The sequence below is a fragment of the Vanacampus margaritifer genome, chromosome 14 (assembly GCF_051991255.1).
Source record: "Vanacampus margaritifer isolate UIUO_Vmar chromosome 14, RoL_Vmar_1.0, whole genome shotgun sequence".
Classification (NCBI taxonomy): domain Eukaryota; kingdom Metazoa; phylum Chordata; class Actinopteri; order Syngnathiformes; family Syngnathidae; genus Vanacampus; species Vanacampus margaritifer.
In genome coordinates this window covers 2159929-2181355 of record NC_135445.1, presented here as the reverse complement: position 1 = coordinate 2181355, position 21427 = coordinate 2159929, and the positions used below count along the sequence as shown (strand labels likewise).

At 43.8% G+C, this 21427-nt stretch overlaps 4 protein-coding genes across 8 annotated transcripts; 2 read left to right on the top strand and 2 right to left on the bottom strand.

Moving 5' to 3' along the window:
- Positions 1 to 667: 667 nt before the first annotated feature.
- hexb (hexosaminidase B (beta polypeptide)) lies at positions 668 to 7353 on the top strand. 2 transcript variants are annotated; one of them, XM_077542491.1, is made up of 14 exons: positions 668 to 1004; positions 1583 to 1737; positions 2041 to 2106; positions 2321 to 2367; positions 2507 to 2617; positions 2707 to 2808; positions 3370 to 3502; positions 4194 to 4374; positions 4447 to 4533; positions 4605 to 4677; positions 5766 to 5946; positions 6574 to 6664; positions 6940 to 7044; positions 7133 to 7353. In XM_077542491.1, exons 1-14 carry the CDS (start codon positions 748 to 750, stop codon positions 7194 to 7196), a joined length of 1653 nt encoding a protein of 550 aa, XP_077398617.1. In that variant the 5' UTR covers positions 668 to 747; the 3' UTR covers positions 7197 to 7353. The 2 variants fall into 2 exon arrangements, with proteins under 2 accessions (XP_077398617.1, XP_077398619.1); XM_077542493.1 differs by lacking the exon at positions 5766 to 5946 and adding an exon at positions 4960 to 5140.
- Positions 5609 to 13962, bottom strand: gfm2 (GTP dependent ribosome recycling factor mitochondrial 2). 2 transcript variants are annotated; one of them, XM_077542489.1, is made up of 20 exons: positions 13718 to 13962; positions 13569 to 13650; positions 13408 to 13453; positions 12826 to 12923; positions 12596 to 12721; positions 12156 to 12244; positions 11990 to 12078; positions 11841 to 11901; positions 11316 to 11501; positions 11070 to 11150; positions 10561 to 10709; positions 10329 to 10472; positions 9877 to 9976; positions 9047 to 9209; positions 8900 to 8976; positions 8555 to 8693; positions 8311 to 8493; positions 8126 to 8241; positions 7866 to 8048; positions 5609 to 7743 (listed from the first exon to the last, which is right to left on the bottom strand). In XM_077542489.1, the coding sequence occupies exons 1-20, from the start codon at positions 13724 to 13726 to the stop codon at positions 7615 to 7617; spliced, it is 2250 nt and encodes a 749-aa protein (XP_077398615.1). In that variant the 5' UTR covers positions 13727 to 13962; the 3' UTR covers positions 5609 to 7614. The 2 variants fall into 2 exon arrangements, with proteins under 2 accessions (XP_077398615.1, XP_077398616.1); XM_077542490.1 differs by having other exon boundaries at positions 10329 to 10469; positions 13718 to 13961.
- Positions 13963 to 14129: 167 nt separating this feature from the next.
- Positions 14130 to 17199, top strand: nsa2 (NSA2 ribosome biogenesis homolog (S. cerevisiae)). Its single transcript, XM_077542499.1, has 6 exons — positions 14130 to 14298; positions 15060 to 15247; positions 15403 to 15553; positions 15638 to 15817; positions 15978 to 16170; positions 16943 to 17199. Exons 1-6 carry the CDS (start codon positions 14296 to 14298, stop codon positions 17008 to 17010), a joined length of 783 nt encoding a protein of 260 aa, XP_077398625.1. The 5' UTR covers positions 14130 to 14295; the 3' UTR covers positions 17011 to 17199.
- On the bottom strand, positions 17188 to 21049 carry tor1 (torsin family 1). Of its 3 annotated transcripts, none has more exons than XM_077542494.1 (5): positions 20693 to 21049; positions 19748 to 20013; positions 19205 to 19380; positions 18758 to 18885; positions 17188 to 18162 (listed from the first exon to the last, which is right to left on the bottom strand). In XM_077542494.1, the coding sequence occupies exons 1-5, from the start codon at positions 20931 to 20933 to the stop codon at positions 17918 to 17920; spliced, it is 1056 nt and encodes a 351-aa protein (XP_077398620.1). In that variant the 5' UTR covers positions 20934 to 21049; the 3' UTR covers positions 17188 to 17917. The 3 variants fall into 3 exon arrangements, with proteins under 3 accessions (XP_077398620.1, XP_077398621.1, XP_077398622.1); XM_077542495.1 differs by having other exon boundaries at positions 20735 to 21048; XM_077542496.1 differs by lacking the exon at positions 20693 to 21049 and adding an exon at positions 20304 to 20613.
- Between the last annotated feature and the right edge of the window lie 378 nt (positions 21050 to 21427).

The window sequence follows — 21427 nt, the reverse complement described above, 5'->3', positions numbered from 1 at the left end:
AAGAACCTGTTGGAAACAATAACCATATGATGTGCATTTTATTTGTTTAAAATCAACCAAGCGCACGTGAAATGGTCCGATTAATACCAAGGTTGAACTTTTTGGAAACAATTCCGAATATTGGCACAAACTTCACATCACAAAAATAACGGCGGCAGCAACATAACCGCCCCCCACCCCCAGCTGCAACTGTTGCCTTGGGAAAGGTAAAAAGGAATAGTCTGGAAATAGCAGACAGCAAAAAACTTTCAGGCTAGAAATGAAAAAATGTCACAGAAATCCTACTAGAATATCAGAAATGTATAGGTATATTTATATTTAACAAATAACTAAATTTAATGTATCTCAACCGCTAAATGATTTGCCGCAAATCCATTTAAGTTTCTTTGATTAAAAAAAAAAACTGGATAAATATGGAACAACAGTGACACCTGGTGGACAATGTCTTCAGAGAATGAAATGAAACACATAAAACGTCAGTAAAATGAAATCAAGTGACACACAAAAATATGTTTATTAGTTTTTTTCTTTCCATAAAAAATGCTCTTGTCGACGGTGAGAAGAGAATGACACGACAAAATGTTAGCTTTGACGAGCGTAAAATATAAAGAGTGCTCCTTTAAATCTGTTTTCCGGTTCCACAAAGTTACTTCCTCATGTGTCATTTTGGCCCCGCCCATTGGACATTACCCAGCTGCTGTTTGCGGTCGGTGTCTCGTGACTCTTTTGCTGTCACTTCGGCGGAGCATGTTTTCTTCCCTCACCGTTGTCGTCCTGCTGGCGGCCTTGTCCTCTTGCTGGGGGCGCCGGCAGGACACCCGGCTCGACGAAGAGCTCGCCCGGAACCGCCAGCCCTCCAAATGGGGATCGTTGTGGCCGCTACCCCAGCGAGTGGACGTCTATGACGCGTCGTTCAAGTTAGCCGCCGCCAGCTTTCAAATCTTCGACGGCAAAGCGTCGTCGGCGGGGCCGAGCTGTAACCTCCTACAGAACGCCTACCGGAGGTGATATTGGCTTTAATTGTTTCCAAATTTCTGCTTTACTTTTTTTTTTTTAAATACTTTATGTTGTAAATGAAAAGGGTACCTGAAAAACCCGAGTAGCACAATTTCAAAGAACAAATGCTTCAAAGCTGGAAGATACCCGCAAAATCATGTAATGAAAAACAAATACTACTTCGTAGACTTTTGGGTATCTACTCCATTAACAACAAAGTATTTGTACTTAGTTACTTCCCACTACTCGTAATCGTAAACATAGGATTCAAGTACGGTAGCTTTTTTGTTGTTGTCATAGCAACGCATAAAAAGAAAATCTAATACCAGATGTATCAAATGGAGCTAATAAGTAACCAAAATACATAAACAACATAAAGCTAAAACAACAGATAGTTGAAAAAAAACGACATTAAAAAAATACACAAAAATGCACAAACTATGTATAAATGCTTATCCTTAGCCATTTCTTTTTTTTTATGTACATTGCCACACCACAAACCATGCCGGCAACAGATGACACAGTGTAAAACACTCTCACCCACTTTTCTTTCTCTCTATTTTTTTTTTAATGTCTTCCTTTGTAGGTACTACAAGTACATTTTTGGCGGAGTTAAAACCAAATGGCCGCGCACACAAGACAAGTGGACTGACATTCCTGCACTGATGGGACTGCAGGTTTTGATCACAGACCCAGATCCCGAATGTGACCAGTACCCCAGTGTGACATCGGACGAGTCATGTAAGTTCATCAATCATTGACTTACAGTTACTTTATAGTCACTGAAAGACACATTTTGCATCCCTTCTTTCTTTTTTTTTGTCAGTGTGTCGACCCGACAGCCATATTTGTACAACAGCCTTTACGGGACAAGAGTCATGCTATGTTTATGTTGTAATGGGCTCCATTTCCTGTTGTATGGTCTATTACTGACACCCTTTTCTTCCTTCTAATCACTTTAGTGTACTATATAAACCTATTTAAAGTGCTAACACAATGTCACATGATGACGCCACTAAAAACAAAACATGTTTATGTCTTCAGATGAACTGTTGGTGGACCAGCCTTTTGCCACCCTGAAAGCGCCAAAAGTTTGGGGTGCCCTGCATGGTATGCTAGCATTTTTTTATTTTTCAATTATTTCTTTCTCTCTCTTGCTCTTACTGTCACTCTCTCTTCCTGAATCAAATTGATATTTTGTCACTCAAAAAGATGACTAAGGAGTTGTAGCGTCAAAATTGTTAACATGGGAAAAAAAATGAAAAAATTGTTGCGCAAACTTGCAATTTTTATCCAGTCATGACGTCTATTTGTCTGTTTTTAGGTCTGGAAACATTCAGTCAGTTGGTGTATGAGGATGAATTTGGGGCTGTAAGTGGACTTTGCCATTGAAATCATACTCATAAAATGATTACATGAATGTTCACGAGTTGTATTCATCATTTGTTCTTTATATTTCCAGTTGTTCACAATTATTCTTCGCGTCATTAAGCTTTGTTGCTCTTTCTAGAAAACTGTCAATTGGACTGAAATTAGCGACTTCCCCCGATTTGTACATCGTGGCATCTTGTTGGACACCTCCCGACACTTCCTACCTGTCAAAGTCATTCTGGACAATCTGGTACTTTGGGGGGGGGAAATGAGTAAAAATCAAAGTTGCTAACTTTTTTTCAAGCATTTTGTTGTCTTTCTTTTTTTTCATGACTCCAGGAAACAATGGCAATGAACAAGTTTAATGTGTTCCACTGGCACATTGTCGACGATCAATCCTTTCCGTACCTGAGCCGAACATTCCCGGACCTCAGCCAGAAGGTCAGTAATCTATGAAGTGTACAAATTAGCTCGCCTCGTTAGGAACCACCTCATACTGCTATCCGAATGTAAGCATTTAGAGTAACAAGCTAAGTTGTTAGCCTTGTTAGCTTAATTTACTAACACCCCAAATAGGTATGCCACACGTAGATTTATCCTGCCATCAAGCTAACCTGGCTAAGCTAATGAGGCTAGTAAGCTAACAAGGCTAGCTACGTAACGCACCAAAAATAAAAAATATTTTGAAGCATAGATGCTATCCATGACACTAGCGAGCTTAGTTAGGAGCCAACGGTAAACTCAAGTGCTACAGATAAAAGCCAGGCCTGATGTCAGTTGCCTAACGTTATCCTTTTGGTTAACGAGCTAAGTAGCTAGCCGTGTTAGGTTAGCTAACAAAGCGCTTACATGCCAAGGATATTAACGTGGCCTCATGTCGGTCGTATAATGTTAGCCTTTTGCTTACAGAGCTTACCTTTGTTGTCTGCTGCGCTATGATTGGCCGGTCTGGATTTGGCGGGCGTGGCTATACAACATGGGAACAATGTCTTTTCACGACAGGGGGCGTACCACCCGTTCACTCACGTGTACACGCCATCCGACGTGAAGATGATCATCGAATTTGCTCGCCTGCGAGGCATCCGCGTCATCCCAGAATTTGACACTCCGGGCCACACGCAGTCTTGGGGCAAAGGTTGGTGTCCCTTGTCAGCCACCATACTCAGCACAATACAGTAAACCACCAAAGCATTATATCTCTCTATTCTTGAACAAAACAGGCTTGCTTAGATTTGTCTAATGAAACTATTTGGGCCTGTTATTGTCTAAAAATCAAGACTTTCAATCTTGAGGCGACATAATAACCGCATGGCTCCCACTTAGTGAGTTTTACAACACTTCTCAAACAATTCCAACTACTTAACCCCTGGGCGTTATTTGACCATTTTTTGGCTTTTTGTTGGTTCTGACCAAGCCGTTTCAAAATAAAATAACGCCCAGGGGTTAAGAGAGCAAATAAATTTGTTCTCAAGCTATTTTCCACACTTTTTTAAAAATTAATATGTAAATATAAAAAAAAACAGACAACGTAGGAACGTGCCAATATTTTTGATATGTACAAAAAAAAAACTGAATAAACATGAAACTGACCATATTTGGACATACAATGTTGCAGCCCATAACAAAATGTAATGTGTAACGTGTTCGGTTGTTGACAAGTACTTTTACTTTTCCCAGTCGTATTTTTTTTTTTTTTAACACAAGTATTGGCTTCTGTTGTGAATTGAAACTATATACCGGTAATTAAAATTGAGTTTACTTCTTGAAATTGGTTCATTGATCTCATTCAATAGTTTGCTAATATGAATAAATCCGCCTCTCCTTAGGACAAGCAGATCTTCTGACGGCGTGCTTTGCCGGCTCGGAACCGTCAGGCAGCTTCGGCCCAGTCAACCCCATCATCAACACCACCTACAACTTCATGAGCCGCTTCTTCCAGGAGGTGGCCGCCGTCTTCCCGGACGATTATGTTCACCTGGGGGGCGACGAGGTGGACTTCACCTGCTGGTGGGCCTCGCGTCCAAACGCATACGCCGAACATCTCCCCGGCAAACACTCGACATCTTCTCCCCTTTCCAGGAAGTCCAACCCTGACATCCAGACGTTTATGGAGCAGCAAGACTTTGGGAAAAATTACAGCAAGCTGGAGTCCTTTTATATCCAAAGGTGGAGATGGAAAATGTATCAGCGGGCTCAATGTCTGACAATGAATATCAATATCTGATTGGTCTGATTAGACTTTTGGACATCGTGACCTCCACCAAGAAGGGCTACATCATCTGGCAGGAGGTCTTCGACAATGGCGTGAAGGTAAATGCAGGTTTGACACTTAAAGGAGACACATCTTGCTTTGTTTTTTTTTTGCTATTTTTAATGGTTCTCTTAATAACATGTAACATGCATTTGTTAAAATTCCCAAAGCTCAAGAATTACAGCGCAAACATTTTTTGCAATATGCAGTCACTCAAACATGCGGAGCGTTTGTTTATTATGAGACCAATCGTGAAATTCTTGCAGTAAGTTCTAGCTGTGCCTAAATAATAAAGCACAGCAAAGTAGTGAAGCGGCGCCACTAAGCTGGGCACGTTGCAGCTCAAGCCGGACGCTGTAGTGCACGTTTGGATGGGCGGCGCCGACTCCGGCGCTGACGAAATGCACAACGTGACGGCGGCCGGATTCACCGCCGTCCTGTCGGCGCCCTGGTACCTCGATTACATTAGCTACGCCCAGGACTGGCTCAAGTACTACAAGGTGGAACCGCTCAGCTTCAACGGTCAGTCGGGGGTGCGGGGGGGGGGGGGGTGGGGTGCGAGGCTTTGGATCCGTCAACAGGCTTATGCTTAAAAACGCGTGAAATGTTCCCTGTCAGATTTTACAGTAATTGTAATATTCCTCACTTTGTGACTTTTTTTTTCTCTTTTTTTTTTTTTAAGGCCAGTTTTAGCAGCAGCAGAACTCCACATTCGCCACCAAAACAAGAGCAATCTGTAGTACGCTAGCAATTTCTAAAGCCGGATCAATAATGTGACGTGTTCACAAGTCGGACTTTGACACGGAGCTGAACAAAACATGCCTTCAGAGGAATTTTGTTCCTATTTTAGTTGAGTTTAGGATGTGGCGACCCGCCACTTTTTTTTTTTTTTCTTCCTTTTTTTTTTTTTCTGGAGAGCTCAGTATTGTTCATTCGGTAATTTTACCGATTTGACATGTCATCATCATTGCTCTCTCTTTTTTTTAAAAATATATTTTAACCCGCCACTTTTCCGACACCACATCATTGCGTTGCCGGGCCGGTTCAAATGGAGGGCTATTTAAAAAAAATGTACGGCAGACGGCAAGGCCAAACTTGGGACGCCCCGACTTTTATGACATGGCGGCTTGTCTTGTGTGTTGTGTAGCTGAAGGCCGACACACTCATCCACGTGTGGAAAGGCACCCAGCAGCAATACCAGAGCGAGATGGCCAACGTCACCGCGGCGGGTTACCGAACCCTGCTGTCCACCCCCTGGTACTTGAACCGTATCTCCTACGGACAGGACTGGCAGGGCCAATACAAGGCCGACCCGCAGGACTTCCAGGGTTTGTTGTCCCCAAAATGCAGCGCCAACGCTAAATGTGAAAAAAAAACGCAATCCGCTCCTCGATGCTTCTTCTGACTCAAGATGTTTTCAAGTTTCTAAACGGTTTTGACGACAAGGGTCAGCTGAATAATGACGTTGCCCGTGTCATATTTGAATTGTTATTATTTATATTTATTTTATTTTTATTATCTCAAAGAGGACTCAGGCAGTTACATTACTATTAGGCAACACATTTGTAACATTTATACAAATGTTTAAAAAAAAAAATAAAATGTGGAGAACCCCCAGTTACAAAATGCTAATTTGTTAGCCGCTGTAGAAACACTAAAGCAAAGTATGTTAAGTGGAGGAAAACAGTTCATTACAACAACAACAACATTACTAATTTGCTATCTTTCACACGGTGTCAAACTAAGTTAAAAAACAATTCTAAAATTAAAAAAAATAATAATAATACACATACATGATCCAATACATTGACTTTCCCACCAAAACTATGATCGCTTCATTGAAAATGAGTGTAAGCCTGTTGGATGAAACAAAGCTAATAAAAAAAATAAATAATAATTTAACAATCACATCAGCATAGTTAAATCTTCTCTCTGCCATCTTTTCCCCCAAATAGGAACTGAGGCGCAGAAGAAGCTGGTGATCGGCGGAGAAGCCTGCTTGTGGGGGGAGTACGTGGACGCCACCAACCTCACGCCGCGACTCTGGTACGGACGTTTCTCCGTGGAAAAAAAATGTCTACGTGATATCGATTGAAATGAATTATTTCAACCATTACAACTTCAAACTGTTCGGCTCATTTGCAATGTTATTATAAAGTTTTTTTTTGTTTTGTTTTTTACATTCCTCACATTTCTATTATGTCCGCTCAGCATTCGCATTAAAACTTAAATCCGTGACATAGTAACCCCTCGCAAATACCAATAAAGGTAAGTGTTTGATGCCCCCCCCCCCCACTCATTTTCCTCCATTGCTCGGACAGGCCTCGCGCCAGCGCCGTGGCTGAGCGCCTGTGGAGCGCCGAGAGCGTGACAGACGTCAACGACGCGTACGACCGGCTGTCCTCGCACCGCTGTCGCATGGTCGCGTGAGTACCCGCGCTTGCCTTTTTTCTTAAGACTTGAAGAAGAAAACGCAATTGAATTGAATGATTTTCCCTCCCGTGTCGGTGGCAGGCGCGGGATCCCCGCCGAGCCGTTGTTCTCCAGCTACTGCCCCCACGAGTTCAAGGGAATTTGAGGAGAAATAGGAAGACGAGGGAAAAATGTGAAGGATCGAGTGCGGCGGCGCATGATGAAGGCACCTTTTTTTTTTTTTTATACGCACACACTCTGATCAATGCACTCTTATGTAATGTTTGTAAAACTGATTATGAATACAAATGCTGATCAATTGACATGGCATACACTTTCTTTTTATTATCACTGACAGCTGTTCAGACAGCATGGTGGGAGAGTGGTTAGCACATCCGCCTCACCGTTCTGAGGTCGGAGGTTCGAATCCGCGATCCGCCGGGATAGACTCCGGCGTCACCCGTGACGCTAATGAGGATAAGCGGCATTGAAAATGTGCGGACGGACCGAACAGCATTTGAATCAAGTCCAGGGTCGGTGGAAAGTTGTTTCGAGCCGCGCCATTGGTCCAAATCAGCAGCCAATCACAGCAAGCCGGCCATTCGCTTCACGAGCACGTTCTGCTCCTGCGTGCTCATGGCCTCATAAGTGTCCAGCTCCAACGAGAAGGTGGCCCTCCCCGAGGTCAAAGTTCGCAGGGCAGTGGAATAGCCCTTTGGCGAGCACAAAACCAAAAATAAGTTGACTTTTTCCATTCGATCGGGACGAGTTCCACAAAAAAAATAAATAAATACAAACAGGTGAGACGGACGCAAACACGGATGTCGGGACGAACCTTGATTCCTGCCAGGGGCACACTGGCCAGCAGCACTTTATCGTCATGGCGACTCTGGATTTCCCGTACCGTCCCTCGCCTGTGGGCCAGGTCGCCTAAGACGACGCCCAGGTGCTCCTCCCCCACGATCACCTCCATGGACATGACGGGCTCCAGGATCTGCCCCCCGGCCAGCCTCAGGGCCTGCACGGGGGCGAGCGCACAACTTGGAAATGGTGCAAATTCCCCAATTAAAAAAGGTGGCGCATCATTTTCCAAACCTTCAGCATGCAACGGGACACGCAAGCAGAAACCATGGCCGGAGATGTTCCCGCCTCCATGTAGACGCGCTGGATCAGCGTCGAGACGCGCTGAAGAGGCGAGCCCAGGAGTGGACCTGGACGAGGGAAGACATTGAAGAAAATCAGCATTTCACACACTCGGCCCAACTTTCAAGACGACTCGCCTTGGAGGTACGAGCTGTGCACGCCGTTCTCCACCGCCTCCCTCATATCGCCCGACAGGGTCCCGGCGGCTTCCTCCAGGAACGCCACTTGGCACGAGCCGACGGCGTGGTCGTCGCCGGGTCGGACGGCCAGCTCCACCGTCACCACGTGTCTCCTCTCGCCCACCGTGCGGTCCAGCGTGTCTGTCGCATGTCAAAAGGAGGTCATGGCAGCCCGTTGGGGCGGCCAACCCATCCGGCGTACCTGTGGCGGAAGCCTGGTGCAGGATGGTCTCCCGGTACGCCACCTGCAGGGGGCCCAGGTGGGTCTCGATGCCGTACTCCCGTCGTATTCGATCGTGGATGATCTCGATGTGCAGCTCTCCCATCCCGCACAAAATTGTCTGAGGGGGCGGCATGACGGGAAATTCAGTCGCCAGCCTTTTTCACAACGGGGTTAAGCCCTATTCGCACTGCACTTAGCAGAGCAAAGCTTGATGTGCTTCGGAACTTCTTCATCTAATTTGACATCGCAGCTGGAACATTTATTGATCTACTTTGGGGTTGGGTAAAACCTGACAAGCCTGAGTCGTGGTTGAGCCGATCATACCTGTCCGGAATCTGGGTCGATCCGGACTTTGAGACTGGGGTCTTCTCTTTGGAGGTTATTCAGCGCGTTCTCAAGATCTGGGTGGTTAAAAAAAATAAATAAAAAATAGCAAGTAATGGTGGAAGAAGAAGCCTCACGCAAACTCACCAGCCTGTTTGGCCATGGTTGGGGGTTCGATGGTACAAAAGAAGACGGGGTCAGGCACCTCCACCCCGGACAGGACCACGCCTGTCCGTCCCTCAGTCTGCGCTCGGCGGGCGGCGGCAGTGGCCGACGCTTTGGAGGAGACGATGGTGTCGCCAGTTACTGTCTTCGAGAGAGAGAAGGCACACGCGGTACACGGACGGCGGGACACGATGAAAAGGAGGCGGCGACGAAGTTGATGGAGGACCAAAACTGCCAAAATACAAGGAAGTCTCGCCAGCTTGCATGGAGAGCTCCAGCAATGGACGGCCATCTTGTCCACTGTCACCGCAACTTGCTGTCCAGAAACTCAAGTCACAAGTCGTGGTGACAGTGGACAAGATGGCCGTCCGTTGCTGGAGCTCCGGATGCAAGCCGGCGACGGCGGCGAGACTTCCTTGTTGGCCGACCCACTCACTCTAGGCAGTTTGCAGCAGCAAAGCCCAACCCATAACACGCTTAGGACCGCCCCCTCATTTGAATAACATTTTCGACTTGACAGAGCGTCCTGCAGCATGAAATAAATGCATGTGAGAGCAGAGCGTTTTGAGTTATTGATTGATGTTTAATTTTATTTATACATTTAGTTTTGTATTTATTTCGATATTTATTTTTTGAATCTTGTTTTTTATGTTTGTATTTATTTTTACTTTTATTTATTTAGGGATATATATATATATATATTTGTTGTTTTTGTATTTTTGTATAATATTTTTTCTATCCGTTTTTATTATCTCTTTTAGTCATTACTTAATTTTTCATTTTGGCAGTTTTGGTCCTCCATAGAAGTTCACCTGCTTGAGTCCGACAGTTAGGGCGATGTTTCCCGCCGTCATAGAGGAGATTTCCACATGTTGGTCGGCAAAAGGTACGAGTAGTCTGCTCATCCTCTCACTGAAGCACAACGTAACGTTTTTAGGTACAGTATATGCACTTGAGTATTCAGAGCTGAAGAAATATCTATACATTCCAGTCCTTACTTTTATCCAAATATATTTATATATATTTCTCAATTATTTTTTGTCAGCCCCCCCCAATCCAGAAGAAGAAAATATTTCATGCCCCCCCCCCCCCCCAACAACTCTCCACCGTGACTATAAATAGTATGTACCATTTGTTTACAAAATTGTTTTAGGTGCACGTCCTCAGAGGAGCTACAGTACCTCCTCTGAAAATGAGCGCGCCACTGCCACCTACTGTAGAGAATGCGCAACTACACTTTCACACAGCGTTAGTAGAGACGCACGTGTTGTTCCTGTTGATGTTGTGCACCGCCGTCTGCGCTCTCAATGTTCCCGAGTAGATCCGAAGGAAGACCAGAGGGCCGCGCCGCTTGTCGTGGAGAACCTTGAAGGCCAGAGCACACAAGTCGTCCTCGTACCAGCGCCTGCTAAGACCCAGACGTAGGCCTCAAATCTTCCAACAAGCAAAATGTAGTTCCCCGAAGTCAAGTGAAGGAGGAAGCATGCTTGACTCACAGCAGGTCGTGGGGCCTTTCATCGGGGGAGGGCAGGAAGGCGGTGATGGCGTCCAGGAGAGGTTGCACGCCTTTGTTGCGCAAAGAGCTTCCGCAGAGCACCGGCACGCCTTTGCGGGCCAGAGTGACCCGTCGAACCGCCTCTTGCAGCTGAAGACAAAACCTTGTTCAGCAGGCAAGCGAGAGATAATAGCGCTTCATGGGACATTTGGAACATTCTACCACCGAGGCCAGTTTCACTCAAGAACATTGACCCACAAAAAAAAAGTCTCAAAAAGACAGGAAGTCTGCCATTTTGGTTTGAAGTGGCCATCTTGGAGATTTCCAGCAGCCCTTCAAAGATGGACTCGTCCAAGAGATCTTGTCCGATTGACCGCTCAAATTTTCATCATTGCATTGATGACTCGCCATAAAACTGGACACTCAAGTAACTTTGCAGTTTATTCCTCCGTGCAGGCGCCCGCTCGGCGCAGCCGGCCATTTTGAAAATGCCGCCACACAACAACTCACTTGTACGCGAGGGACGGCGTCAAAATTGTCACTGAAGTCGGTCAGCAACAGCTCGGCAAACTCGTCGTCCAGATCTGCGACCTGTCATTGAGAATACAACATTGACATTGCACTTCAAAATGAATGCATAAAAGTTGATTTCATTTTGAGAAGAAAACAAAAAAAAAAAAAGATTCCCAATCAGTGAATTTGTGAGTAGTTAATCGCGTTTTTGCAGGCGATTGATTTGGTCGGACGACGCTGCACCTGCTCAATCAACGCGGTTCTGGCCTGGCGAACTTGCCGCACGAGCTCTGCCTCCTCCTCGTCCCGGGACTCACTGAGGGGTCTGGTGTCAAAAAGGCGCCCGTCGTCCGTCGGCCTCCACATCAGCCTCTGATTGGTCAACAGGTCGACCACGCCGGAGAAGTTCCTTCCACTGCCGACAGGAAGCTACAAAGCAGGACGGCTCATTTCCTCAAACGCTGGTTTAAGATCTAATCGACACCGTACCTCAATTAATTGCTGCCTTTTACTGTAGAATATTTTCTTTATTACAAGAATATACATTATTTATTTGGGGATAAGGAAAACTGATTTTATAAGAGTAAAGTTATGATCTTGGTCATGAATTACAATTAAACTAGTATTGTACTTTCGTACTGAGCAATTGAAAAGATGAACAGCCGCTATATGAGAAAATATACCAGTCGTAGATCCTTCAGATTTTTTGGGAAATTTCAAAAATAATATGAAATAATCAAAAGATTTAAATCATTTTTAAAATGTTACCTGGAGCAGGACCGGGTTGGCTTTCAGCTTCTGCCTGATGCTTTCCAAACAGAAACTGAGACTAAACAAAAGGGGGTGGGGGGGGGGGAAATCTTTATGTAACTATTTGAATCATTCTAAAATGTATATTTCGTGAACTATTCCCAAACTTGGCTGTGGGCTTGTCCATCTTGTTCAAGAAGCAAACACAGGGGATGCGATGCTTGTCTGCCTGCCTCCACACAGTCACCGTCTGGGCCTAACGGATACACATGGAGCAGATTCAACGAGTTTGGAAGGGGGGGGGGGAACGTTTTTCAGCAGAAATGTGAAAACCTCGACACCCGCAGACGCATCAAACACTGCGACGGCCCCGTCCAGAACACGAAGAGCCCGCTCCACCTCCAGGGTGAAGTCCACGTGACCTGGTATGGCGCGGACACACAAAAGTCATATTTTCATCAGTCTGACAAAAACATTAGGAAAAAATGGAGAGAGGCTTGATTTGAACACTTTTTAAACTCTTAACCTTCAATGTAATTGTCTTATAGAGGAGATTCTGTAGCAACACAGGCTAAACTTAGCTCCTAAACAGACAAACGAGAGGTATCACTTTCAATGTACTCCTTTCTTATTTAGATTGTGATTTGGCACCATCTTGTGGCAATGTTTTCCAAGGCTATTACATTTTTCTTATTCTTCAAAAGCAAGATTTTTTTTATTTTTTTTTTTGTCAAAAAACAGTTTTCTTGTTCCTGCCAAAATCCGATGCCTACCTGGCGTGTCTATCAGGTTGATCCTGTGACCTTTCCAGTCAAAGGTCACCGCCGCCGACTGGATGGTGATGCCACGCTCGCGCTCTTGAGCCATGAAGTCCGTCACCGTGTCGCCATCGTCCACATCTTGAAGGGCATCGCCACAATTTATTCAAAAATAAAATAAAATAGCAGCTTGATGTCATCTGTCATGTTTTTTTTTTTTCCTTCCTCCCATCCCACAAATTCACCTCCCAGCGCTCTGGTGTAGCCCGAGTAGTAAAGCATCCTCTCCGTGGTCGTCGTCTTTCCCGCGTCGATGTGCGCCATGATGCCGATGTTGCGGATTCTAAGACACGTTTTGGAGGTCATACAAGTGTAAAAGAAACACTATGACATTATTAGAATAAAGTAAAAATACTCGGTCTGCATTTTTAAGCCTGCAAGTTAACCACTGTGCAAAAATACATGTACAATAAAGTGAAATGAGTCCTCTTGTGAACATAGATATGTTTTTAGTGTTTTACAATTTACAGGTGTAAAAAAAGAAAAAGATAAGTGCATGACACAACTAAATTAAAGTAAAACTTAGTTAGCCCGTATTTCTAAAAAAAAAACTAACTAAAACTACTCAGACTTTAATTTGTGGGGCTATACAAGTGTTCCAAAAAAAAAAAAGAAGAAGAAGCAAGGTATGCACTGCTATTCAATTAAAATAAAAGTAAAACTGCTCTCTGCCTTTGATTAAAAAAAAATGTTATGGTCAGGCCAGTGAAAAGATTAAAAAAAAAATGTGTGTGAGACTCGTTAAGTAAAACTACTTAACCACTTACTTGGACACATCCGGGCTGACCACAGACCGCAGTGATTTCACATCATCTGTAAAAGTGTGATCATGGCATTATACATTCATACGTAGAAAACTACAGTGTTACACTTGTTTTTGTTGCAATAATACCATGTGAAAATGGCTATAATCTATGACATGATTTACCACCAGGAAGAAAGCTGTAACTCCTCTGTAGAAACCTGCTCGGTCTCCATCTGCAGCACCGCAGTACCAAGAAATACTTTCCCTGCAAAGGACAGTGAACGTCTCATAACATGAGCGCAAGTAACTTGACCGCAAGGTTTCTCTCTTACCCAAATCATCCTTTAAATGTCCAATGACGGCCAAATATTATTATCCGTTTAACCTTCTCATCATTCTTCCCGAGAGAGATCACTGAAACCTGGGCCGATATGACTTTTCCATAGGAAAAAAAAATTATGTTTACAATATATTCTGTACGAAAATAGCAGATATTTACACTGAACACATCATTCCAGAAGTCACATTTCATTTGGGTACTGCTCCAATTTACGTCCCCCTCGGAACCTAGACGACGCGAATGTTCCGTAAGTCAAAACCACCTCCGTAAAATGGACATGTTTTGATTTTTAAATCTTTTACACTTATATTATATTTACTATGCTAAAACCAGTAACGCATCTTTATTGAATCAATGCATTTGAATATTATATTCTACCCGGAAATACAACGACGCTCACAGTCGAACATTAGTAGAAAAATACCGTGACGTACTTCCTGTAAAACTCGGCTCGGGTACGTCGACATCTAAACCCGAGCCTCAAGATAAAAACATCATCTTGTCGACGTTTGAACAAACGTTTACACCAGAAACAAGTTTATCTGAACATCGTAACACTCGCAAAACAACATGGTAAGTAGATGAATGTGTTAAGCGCCGTATTTCGATATTTACCATGATAAACAACACCCGATGCTAAGGCTAGCTCGCCTCCATGTGGCTGTCTCAAACTAGCCCGCTTGAGTTGTGTACACAACATTCGTTTGTCATATGGCGATTTTTTTCTGATCATATTTTTAAAAATCGGTTGATTCAAATAAGTGTTGTTAGCGTAATATAAATGGTTGGACTCTAAAGTGTCACCCTGACACGATTAAGTAACCGCAATCAAATATGTGCAGCTTTCTTTTGAAAAAGAAAAAAAGTTTACAAAATATTTGTGTCAAAATCTTATATGGCTTTTTTTTTTACCCCCTCAAACGGGCAAACTTTTCCATGGAAAAATAGTTTTCGGGAAAATATAGAACTTTCCTGTAAAGAGAACATATTTTATTGTATATTTTCTTGAATGCTTGACTTTATTCTATTTTTTTTTATTCTGCATAGATTATGCTTTTATTGCAGAAAATGTCAAATTTCTGTTCCTGAACATTATAAACTTTTATAGAAAAAAATATATATATTTTCACAATGTATTTGCATGTAATTTTGCACGCTGAAATTATTCTATTTCCTTCTCATGAGAATGTTTTTCAATTTAAATATACAGCTTTATTCCCCTCTTAAAAATACAGAACATTGTTACAACTTATTTCTCACCAGCCACATTTTCGTTATCACCTTGTGGAACACGCTTCCTTTAAAAGTTAATTTTATTTTATTTTTTTTAACAGCCCCAGAACGAGCACATCGAGCTGCACCGCAAGCGGCATGGCTACCGCCTGGACCACCACGAGCGCAAGCGCAAGAAGGAGAGCCGCGAGGCCCACAGCCGCTCGCACAAGGCCCGCAAGATGATCGGCCTCAAGGCCAAACTTTACCACAAGCAGCGGCACGCAGAGAAGATCCAGATGAAGAAGACGTGAGTAGGCAAATGCACAAATGGTTTGACTTTTCCCATCAAAAAGCGCCAAAAATCAAAGACTAATAAATAGGCCCTTTATAAATGTATGTATGTAATGTGTTTACGTCAAATGTCATACTTTCAGTAGTAATACACGTAATATCTGCGCGCAGCCTCAAAATGCACGAGCAGAGGAAAACCAAGCAAAAGGATGACGAGAAGACCCCCAAGGGCGCCGTGCCCGCCTACCTGCTGGACCGTGAAGGTCAAACCCGAGCCAAAGTGCTTTCCAACATGATCAAGCAGAAGCGCAAAGAGAAGGCGGTGAGTCCCGTTCGCATTGAGCCGTCGTCCTTGTCTTTCCTTTTTCCGTTTTTTTTTTTTTTTTGACTCGACCTGGTCTTGCAGGGCAAATGGGAGGTGCCGCTGCCCAAGGTGCGAGCCCAGGGCGAGACGGAGGTGCTGAAAGTCATCCGGACGGGCAAGCGGCAGAAGAAGGCCTGGAAGAGACTTGTGACCAAAGTTTGCTTCGTGGGCGACGGCTTCACGCGCAAACCGCCCAAATACGAGCGCTTCATCAGACCCATGGTGAGTCGGCACCAACGCTTTCTGGGTTCGGTCATGTGATCATCGCAATGCCAGGCCCGAGGGCACTTAGGCATCCATTTCAGCCGACGGCAGAGGGCGGTAGAAGACAAAATGGCATCGGTATACGCTGTGGCTGAGCGGGATTGTGTCGACGTTGCAGGGTCTGCGCTTCAAGAAGGCGCACGTGACGCACCCCGAGTTGAAAGCCACCTTCTGCCTTCCCATCCTGGGCGTGAAGAAGAACCCGTCGTCGCCGCTCTACACCTCGCTGGGCGTCATCACTAAGGGAACCGTGGTGGAAGTCAACGTCAGCGAGCTGGGCCTGGTCACGCAGGGGGGCAAAGTCGTCTGGGGTGAGACCAGGCTGCTTAGATAGCCCAAGTCGGCCATTTTGAGTTGAAGCTGCCATTTTAGAGTTTTTGCTGACATGTTTTAAACTGATAATTGACCTGGCGACATGACATTTGGTGTCAGCCATTTTGTTTTGAAGCGGTCATGAAGGCAAACATATCCGGGCCATTTTAAGGTCATTTCGGGGAGTCTTTCTAAACCAAACTTGTTCAAAAGATTTTGACATTTGGGAGGAACGTCTATCATGAACAGACTCGGAGAAATATCTCAAGATTAAGAAGTCATGTCAGAAAAGAAACGGGAAGTCCGCCATTTTGTTCTTCTTAGCAGTAAGACATTTTATAAACATTTCTATCATGAAATGTGACAAAAAGTCTAAAAATAATAATAATGAAATAGCCAGAAAAGGCACAGGAAGTCAATTTTTGTCTGACGGAACCATTTTAGGGTAATTTAAGAAATTTGTAGGAATTAATTCCATTTTTTTAATTCCGATACTAAACTCAAATAACTCTGCCAGAGGTGGCAAATCCATGTCCGGAAAGTAAAAACCCTGCCACAGTTTGGCTTTAGCCCCAGGTGCTAGCTAGCAAGCAAGCTTCCTAGCTAGCTCCCCGGGTGCTCATTTGCCTGCTAGCGAGCTAGTTAGTTAGCACAAGGGGCTAAAGCCAAACTGTGGCCGGGTTTTTACTTTCTGGACGTGGATTTGCCAACTCGTCCCCTCTCCGAAGGTCATACGTTGTGTTTCAAATTCAAATGTTTTCGCCCTCGCAGGTAAATACGCACAGGTGACGAACAACCCGGAGAACGACGGCTGCATTAACGCGGTCCTGCTGGTTTAAGACTCTTTACTCGTTCAAACCTAAAGACTGTCTGGTGAAGACGTGCTGCACGTGAGGACTTGTGCCACAATATATTTTGGGGGGGGGGTCCAAGTAGCTACAGAACACACACGGAGGAGGCTAACGTGTGACCGTGTCAACATTTGATACCAATAAAGTTGTTTACACGCGCGCAAGTACAATTTCAAAGAGGAACATTTTATTTTGTGTGACGGTGACCACTTAAAAGGTTAGAACCTGCAATTTCCTCTCAAATGGATGCCATTTGAGCTGCTCCAAAGTACAAAAATGACAAGAATTATTATGAGATATATGAGCTATCGCGGTTCTGAGGTCCGACTTCCTCCCACATTCAAAAAAAAAAAATAAAAAAATACAAATAAAATGTAAGATTGGTTCACGGAAGTAAAAGTGTTTGACTAGAAGTGCCCAACGTTTTCATCATCTTGCTCGACCAATACATTGAGTTTTCTCCAATTAGTGTTCAAGATTCATCTCAAAACGCACGTGCAGTCGAGCAGAGATCAGCGATTCCCACCAGTGTGCCTGAATAATCCCATTTCAATTCATTGGTCCAAAAATGTATCGACTACAAACAAATTGTGCATCTTTGGTCACCCAACTATGCCAGCAACGTATAGTGACAGGAAGAACAATTAACGACTCCTGAACTAGGAAACTGTAGGAATAGGAATTTACATTTTCTTGGCGTGACTTTTTTTCCCCCCTTAATCTCAAATAGAAGGGGGGGGGCTAAATTAAGGCATGTGTTACTAAAATGAAAAATAATTTTGTAAAAAAAAACCTCCAAGACTTTTTTTTCCTTCAGTGTTGGCGACGCGCTTCAGTTTTTCCCGCTCGTCGGAAAATGCGCAGTGACGTTACAAACACGCCGTCCGTCCGTCCGCTATGTGTAATATTCCCACTTGCTGTCGATGGTCTTGCAGCCCTTGACGGAGAAGACGCGCTCGGCTTTGGGGAAGTAGCGCAGGTCGCCGGCCACGGCGGCGGCCACGGCGGCGTCGGCCCTCAGGCCCTGCGCCGTCATGGAGGCCACGGCGCACTGAAGCACGTGTTTGTACTCCAGAGGCAGGAAGGGTACGAAGAAGTCCACCAGGTTCTTGTCGATGAGGCTCGTGTGCCACAGGCCGCCTGGGAGACGAGAACGGGGCAATCTTGTTTTTACATGGTCATGAAAATCATGTATTGAATGAGAAAGTGGGGCCAAACTTTTAAAAGTAAAAATAGTTACGTTCAATGTTTTTTTAATTATGCAAGTTGTCAGTTTAGGTAGAAAATGGTCACAATATGACGGGGAATTGGAAAATACTGAACATTATGAGGAAATTTTTTTAGAACAAGATTTCAGAGGTCCTTATAAAATGAGATTTAAAAAAAAAAAACTAATTTCTGGGAGATTTATAGCTAAACTCAACTTTTGTCGATGAGATTTTTATTTTACATTTCTAAAACTAAAACGACTGGGAGTTTTTAAATGAATTTTTTCCCCTTAATTTCATAAGCAATAAATATATGATGAAAACAAATACTGTGAGTTTGTTTTTCCCTAAAAGTAGAAATATTAAAATAATATTTAAAAAAAAAAATGGGAAGAAAAAAAGTTAAGTGAGGGATTCTCAAAAAATCCTAACTTTCTTATAAAGAGTTTTAGGTAACCTTTGACAAAAATCATCCTCAAATCAGACTACTTTGACGGTTCCGTCATGATTTTTTTTTGCAAACTCACTTCTCTTGTTGTTGAAGACGGACAGAGCGAGCGACGTCTCCACGTCCTTGAGCTCGATCTCCTCTCGGCTTCTGCCCGCGTTCCAGAAATCTAATGTCGTCTGCACGATGCTCTCGCCGCCGGCGTTGCTATGGCGCCAAACAAACAAACATTTGACCACAAGTCAGAAAAAGTCACCATTAGCTGGATTTTATTTTTTTAAATATATGTATTGAGGTAAAAATATTTGGAAATGTTACAAGAATAGTCAGAAAAGGAGAACAAAAAGTCAAGTAAAAAAAACTAATAGCAAAATTATGTAATACATTTTAACCAGTTAGTGTATTCTTTTCCAAAATTAATTAGTATTAAAATGTTCCTGCGATACTTTTACTTCCATCTCAACTTATCGTCATAAATGACCACTTTTCAAAATCTAATAAAATAAGAAAGGTTTGAGGTTGTCACCTGAGAAAGATGAAGATGGCTTTTCGGTAGGAGACGCCGTCCACCTTGTCGTAGTAGTCCAAGTAGGGCTTGATGCTGTCAATCAGGCCCGGCTGCATCTTGTCCATCTCGTCGAAGATGAACATGGAATGAGCGCAGCTGCTCACGTTGCCTTTGATCCACTGCTGCAGTTGAGTCTGCAACAACAACAAGTTTCACAACCAGGGATGGAACATTTCGGGTACTTCAATATTCATACTGTGATATTTTTCTTCACGGTTATACCATCAGAATATAGGACTGGTCCGTGTCTAATTAAGCATAGATATAAACATTTTGTTTTGTTCTCTGACGTTAATGGAATAATAAAAGGACATGATTGTAAGTCACAGTCAAGCCATCATCACATACTAAGTTATTTTTTAACTAGCAGGAACAGACTTCCACAGATGCTCATTTGTTTCAAACCCCCAAAAATGATTCCCATGAAAAGTTCCCATTTTAAGAAAATGACCACACTTTGTAACCTTAATCGGAACGCCGGCAGACACAAAGTCGTCATACCTTGTAGGTGTCCATCTGGCTGGTGTGCGGAAAGTGCAGCTCGGCGGTGAAGACGTGCACAAAATTGCTGCCCATGCCCTCCTTGTAGATGTTCTCGGCGATGAGCTCGCTGGCAAAGTTCTTGCCCGTGCCGGTCCAGCCGTGCAGCGACAGCACCAGCGGCTTCTTGGGATTGGGGTTGTTCATGAAGCCGCTCACCGCCTTAATGATGATGTGCGACGCCAAGTGCTGCCCGAACAGCTTGGTGTCCAAGTCCTCCTTCAAACCTGCCCACACAATGTTCATTTCAACACATGACGCTAAAGAATTAACTGCCCCAACTATCTTTTAAGTGGTTAATGTTGTGTCTTTGTGTTAGTGTGTATAAATGATTACCCAGTTGAGTTCGGTGTTACTTGTGTTAATATTGCGTTTTTGTGGTAGTTTTGTTGTTTATTTTTTAATTCCTGCTTTAAATTCGTGTCGTGTTTTTTATGTGTGATGGCGCCCGACGACACTTTTAAGGTGTTGTACGCTGTTACTAGCGCACACACCCAAAAAAATAAGTGAGTCTCACCTGTGGCGTTGAAGGCGATCCATTTTGAATCGCAGCTCTCGTGTAAATAGTTATAAATGGTTCGGCTCAACGCGGCGCCTATACCGAACACCACAGTGGTTGTAATTGGGTCAAAAGCACCGGCCAGTATTGCAACAATGGACAAAATGTGCAGCCATAAACATACGCGCGTGGCTTTCATCGTCGAACGCCGAATTTCAACACCTTATGTGCTCGACAAACAAACATAGCGCCCAAAATGAAACCGAAAAGCAACTCGCTAGCTTCTAGCTCAATCCAACGTGACACTTCCGCACACGTCATCAAGTCGCGACTCCACGGGCTCCTCCGTGTTTTGGAGAATGTTGGGGACAATAATTCACGTGTCAAATCCAAGGACATAAACACACTTTTATAGATTAAAACCAGCTGGATAGGTGTGTTGCTGTCACCCGTTCTGTTGAAGGCGATCCACTCGGGACGGCAGCACTCGTGGAAGTGGTAGAAGATATTCGGGTAGCTGGCTAAAAAGCCCGTCAAAGCGGCCGCCATGCCCACCGCGATGCTGGTGCTGATGGGCTCGATGGCCGCCGAGCTGGCCGAGCACAGCAGCAGTAACAGCGGCACCAATAGCACGACTTGGCGCCTCATCGCGGACGACTTCTACTTTTTCCAAGTCCACATCCAATCGCGGTTAATAGGCTGCAGAATCTTTTCTGCGCACCGGAGGTCTTGCCCCTGTTTGCCGGAAGTAGCTGGCGTGACGTCACATGCAAAACCGAACTTTGAAGTGTCTCCTCAACATTGTAGGCCTAAAAGAACCAAGTTTTGCTTCTAAAAATATATTTAATATTTGAGCCACAGAATGTTCCAAAATAAATGTTAGAAAATAAGCAGTTGTACATGTAAACCTATTATATTTAGAAGTTAAATACAATACAACTTAACTGTGTTGAATATGTTTTACATATAATTTATTCGACTAGGTAAGGCAATTAAACAGATTTTCATTTACAATGCTAACCTAGCAGACACACATTAGAGCATTACAATGCAAAAATAAATAAAAAGAATAAAAGCAAATACAGATAAATATAGCTATTTACAACAAACTGTTCAATGTGATATACACAAGTGTGTACACA

Bases quoted from the DNA above. Each gene is read 5' to 3' on its own strand.
- gfm2 (XM_077542489.1), bottom strand. The intron at 13,454-13,568 runs GTAAATCATGTC...ACACTTTTACAG, and splicing joins TTACAGCTTTCTTCCTGGTG to ATGATGTGAAATCACTGCGG. The intron at 12,924-13,407 runs GTAAGTGGTTAA...AACGTGTCTTAG, and splicing joins GTCAGCCCGGATGTGTCCAA to AATCCGCAACATCGGCATCA.
- hexb (XM_077542491.1), top strand. From the start codon at position 748: ATGTTTTCTTCCCTCACCGTTGTCGTCCTGCTGGCGGCCTTGTCCTCT. The intron at 2,107-2,320 runs GTATGCTAGCAT...GTCTGTTTTTAG, and splicing joins AGTTTGGGGTGCCCTGCATG to GTCTGGAAACATTCAGTCAG. The intron at 4,375-4,446 runs GTGGGCCTCGCG...TCCCCTTTCCAG, and splicing joins GAGGTGGACTTCACCTGCTG to GAAGTCCAACCCTGACATCC.
- nsa2 (XM_077542499.1), top strand. The intron at 15,554-15,637 runs GTGAGTCCCGTT...CTGGTCTTGCAG, and splicing joins AGAAGCGCAAAGAGAAGGCG to GGCAAATGGGAGGTGCCGCT. The intron at 15,818-15,977 runs GTGAGTCGGCAC...TCGACGTTGCAG, and splicing joins AGCGCTTCATCAGACCCATG to GGTCTGCGCTTCAAGAAGGC.
- tor1 (XM_077542494.1), bottom strand. From the start codon at position 20,933: ATGAGGCGCCAAGTCGTGCTATTGGTGCCGCTGTTACTGCTGCTGTGC. The intron at 20,014-20,692 runs GTGTGTTTATGT...TTGTGTGGGCAG, and splicing joins GCTGGTTTTAATCTATAAAA to GTTTGAAGGAGGACTTGGAC. The intron at 18,163-18,757 runs GTGAGTTTGCAA...CTCGTCTCCCAG, and splicing joins CGTCTTCAACAACAAGAGAA to GCGGCCTGTGGCACACGAGC.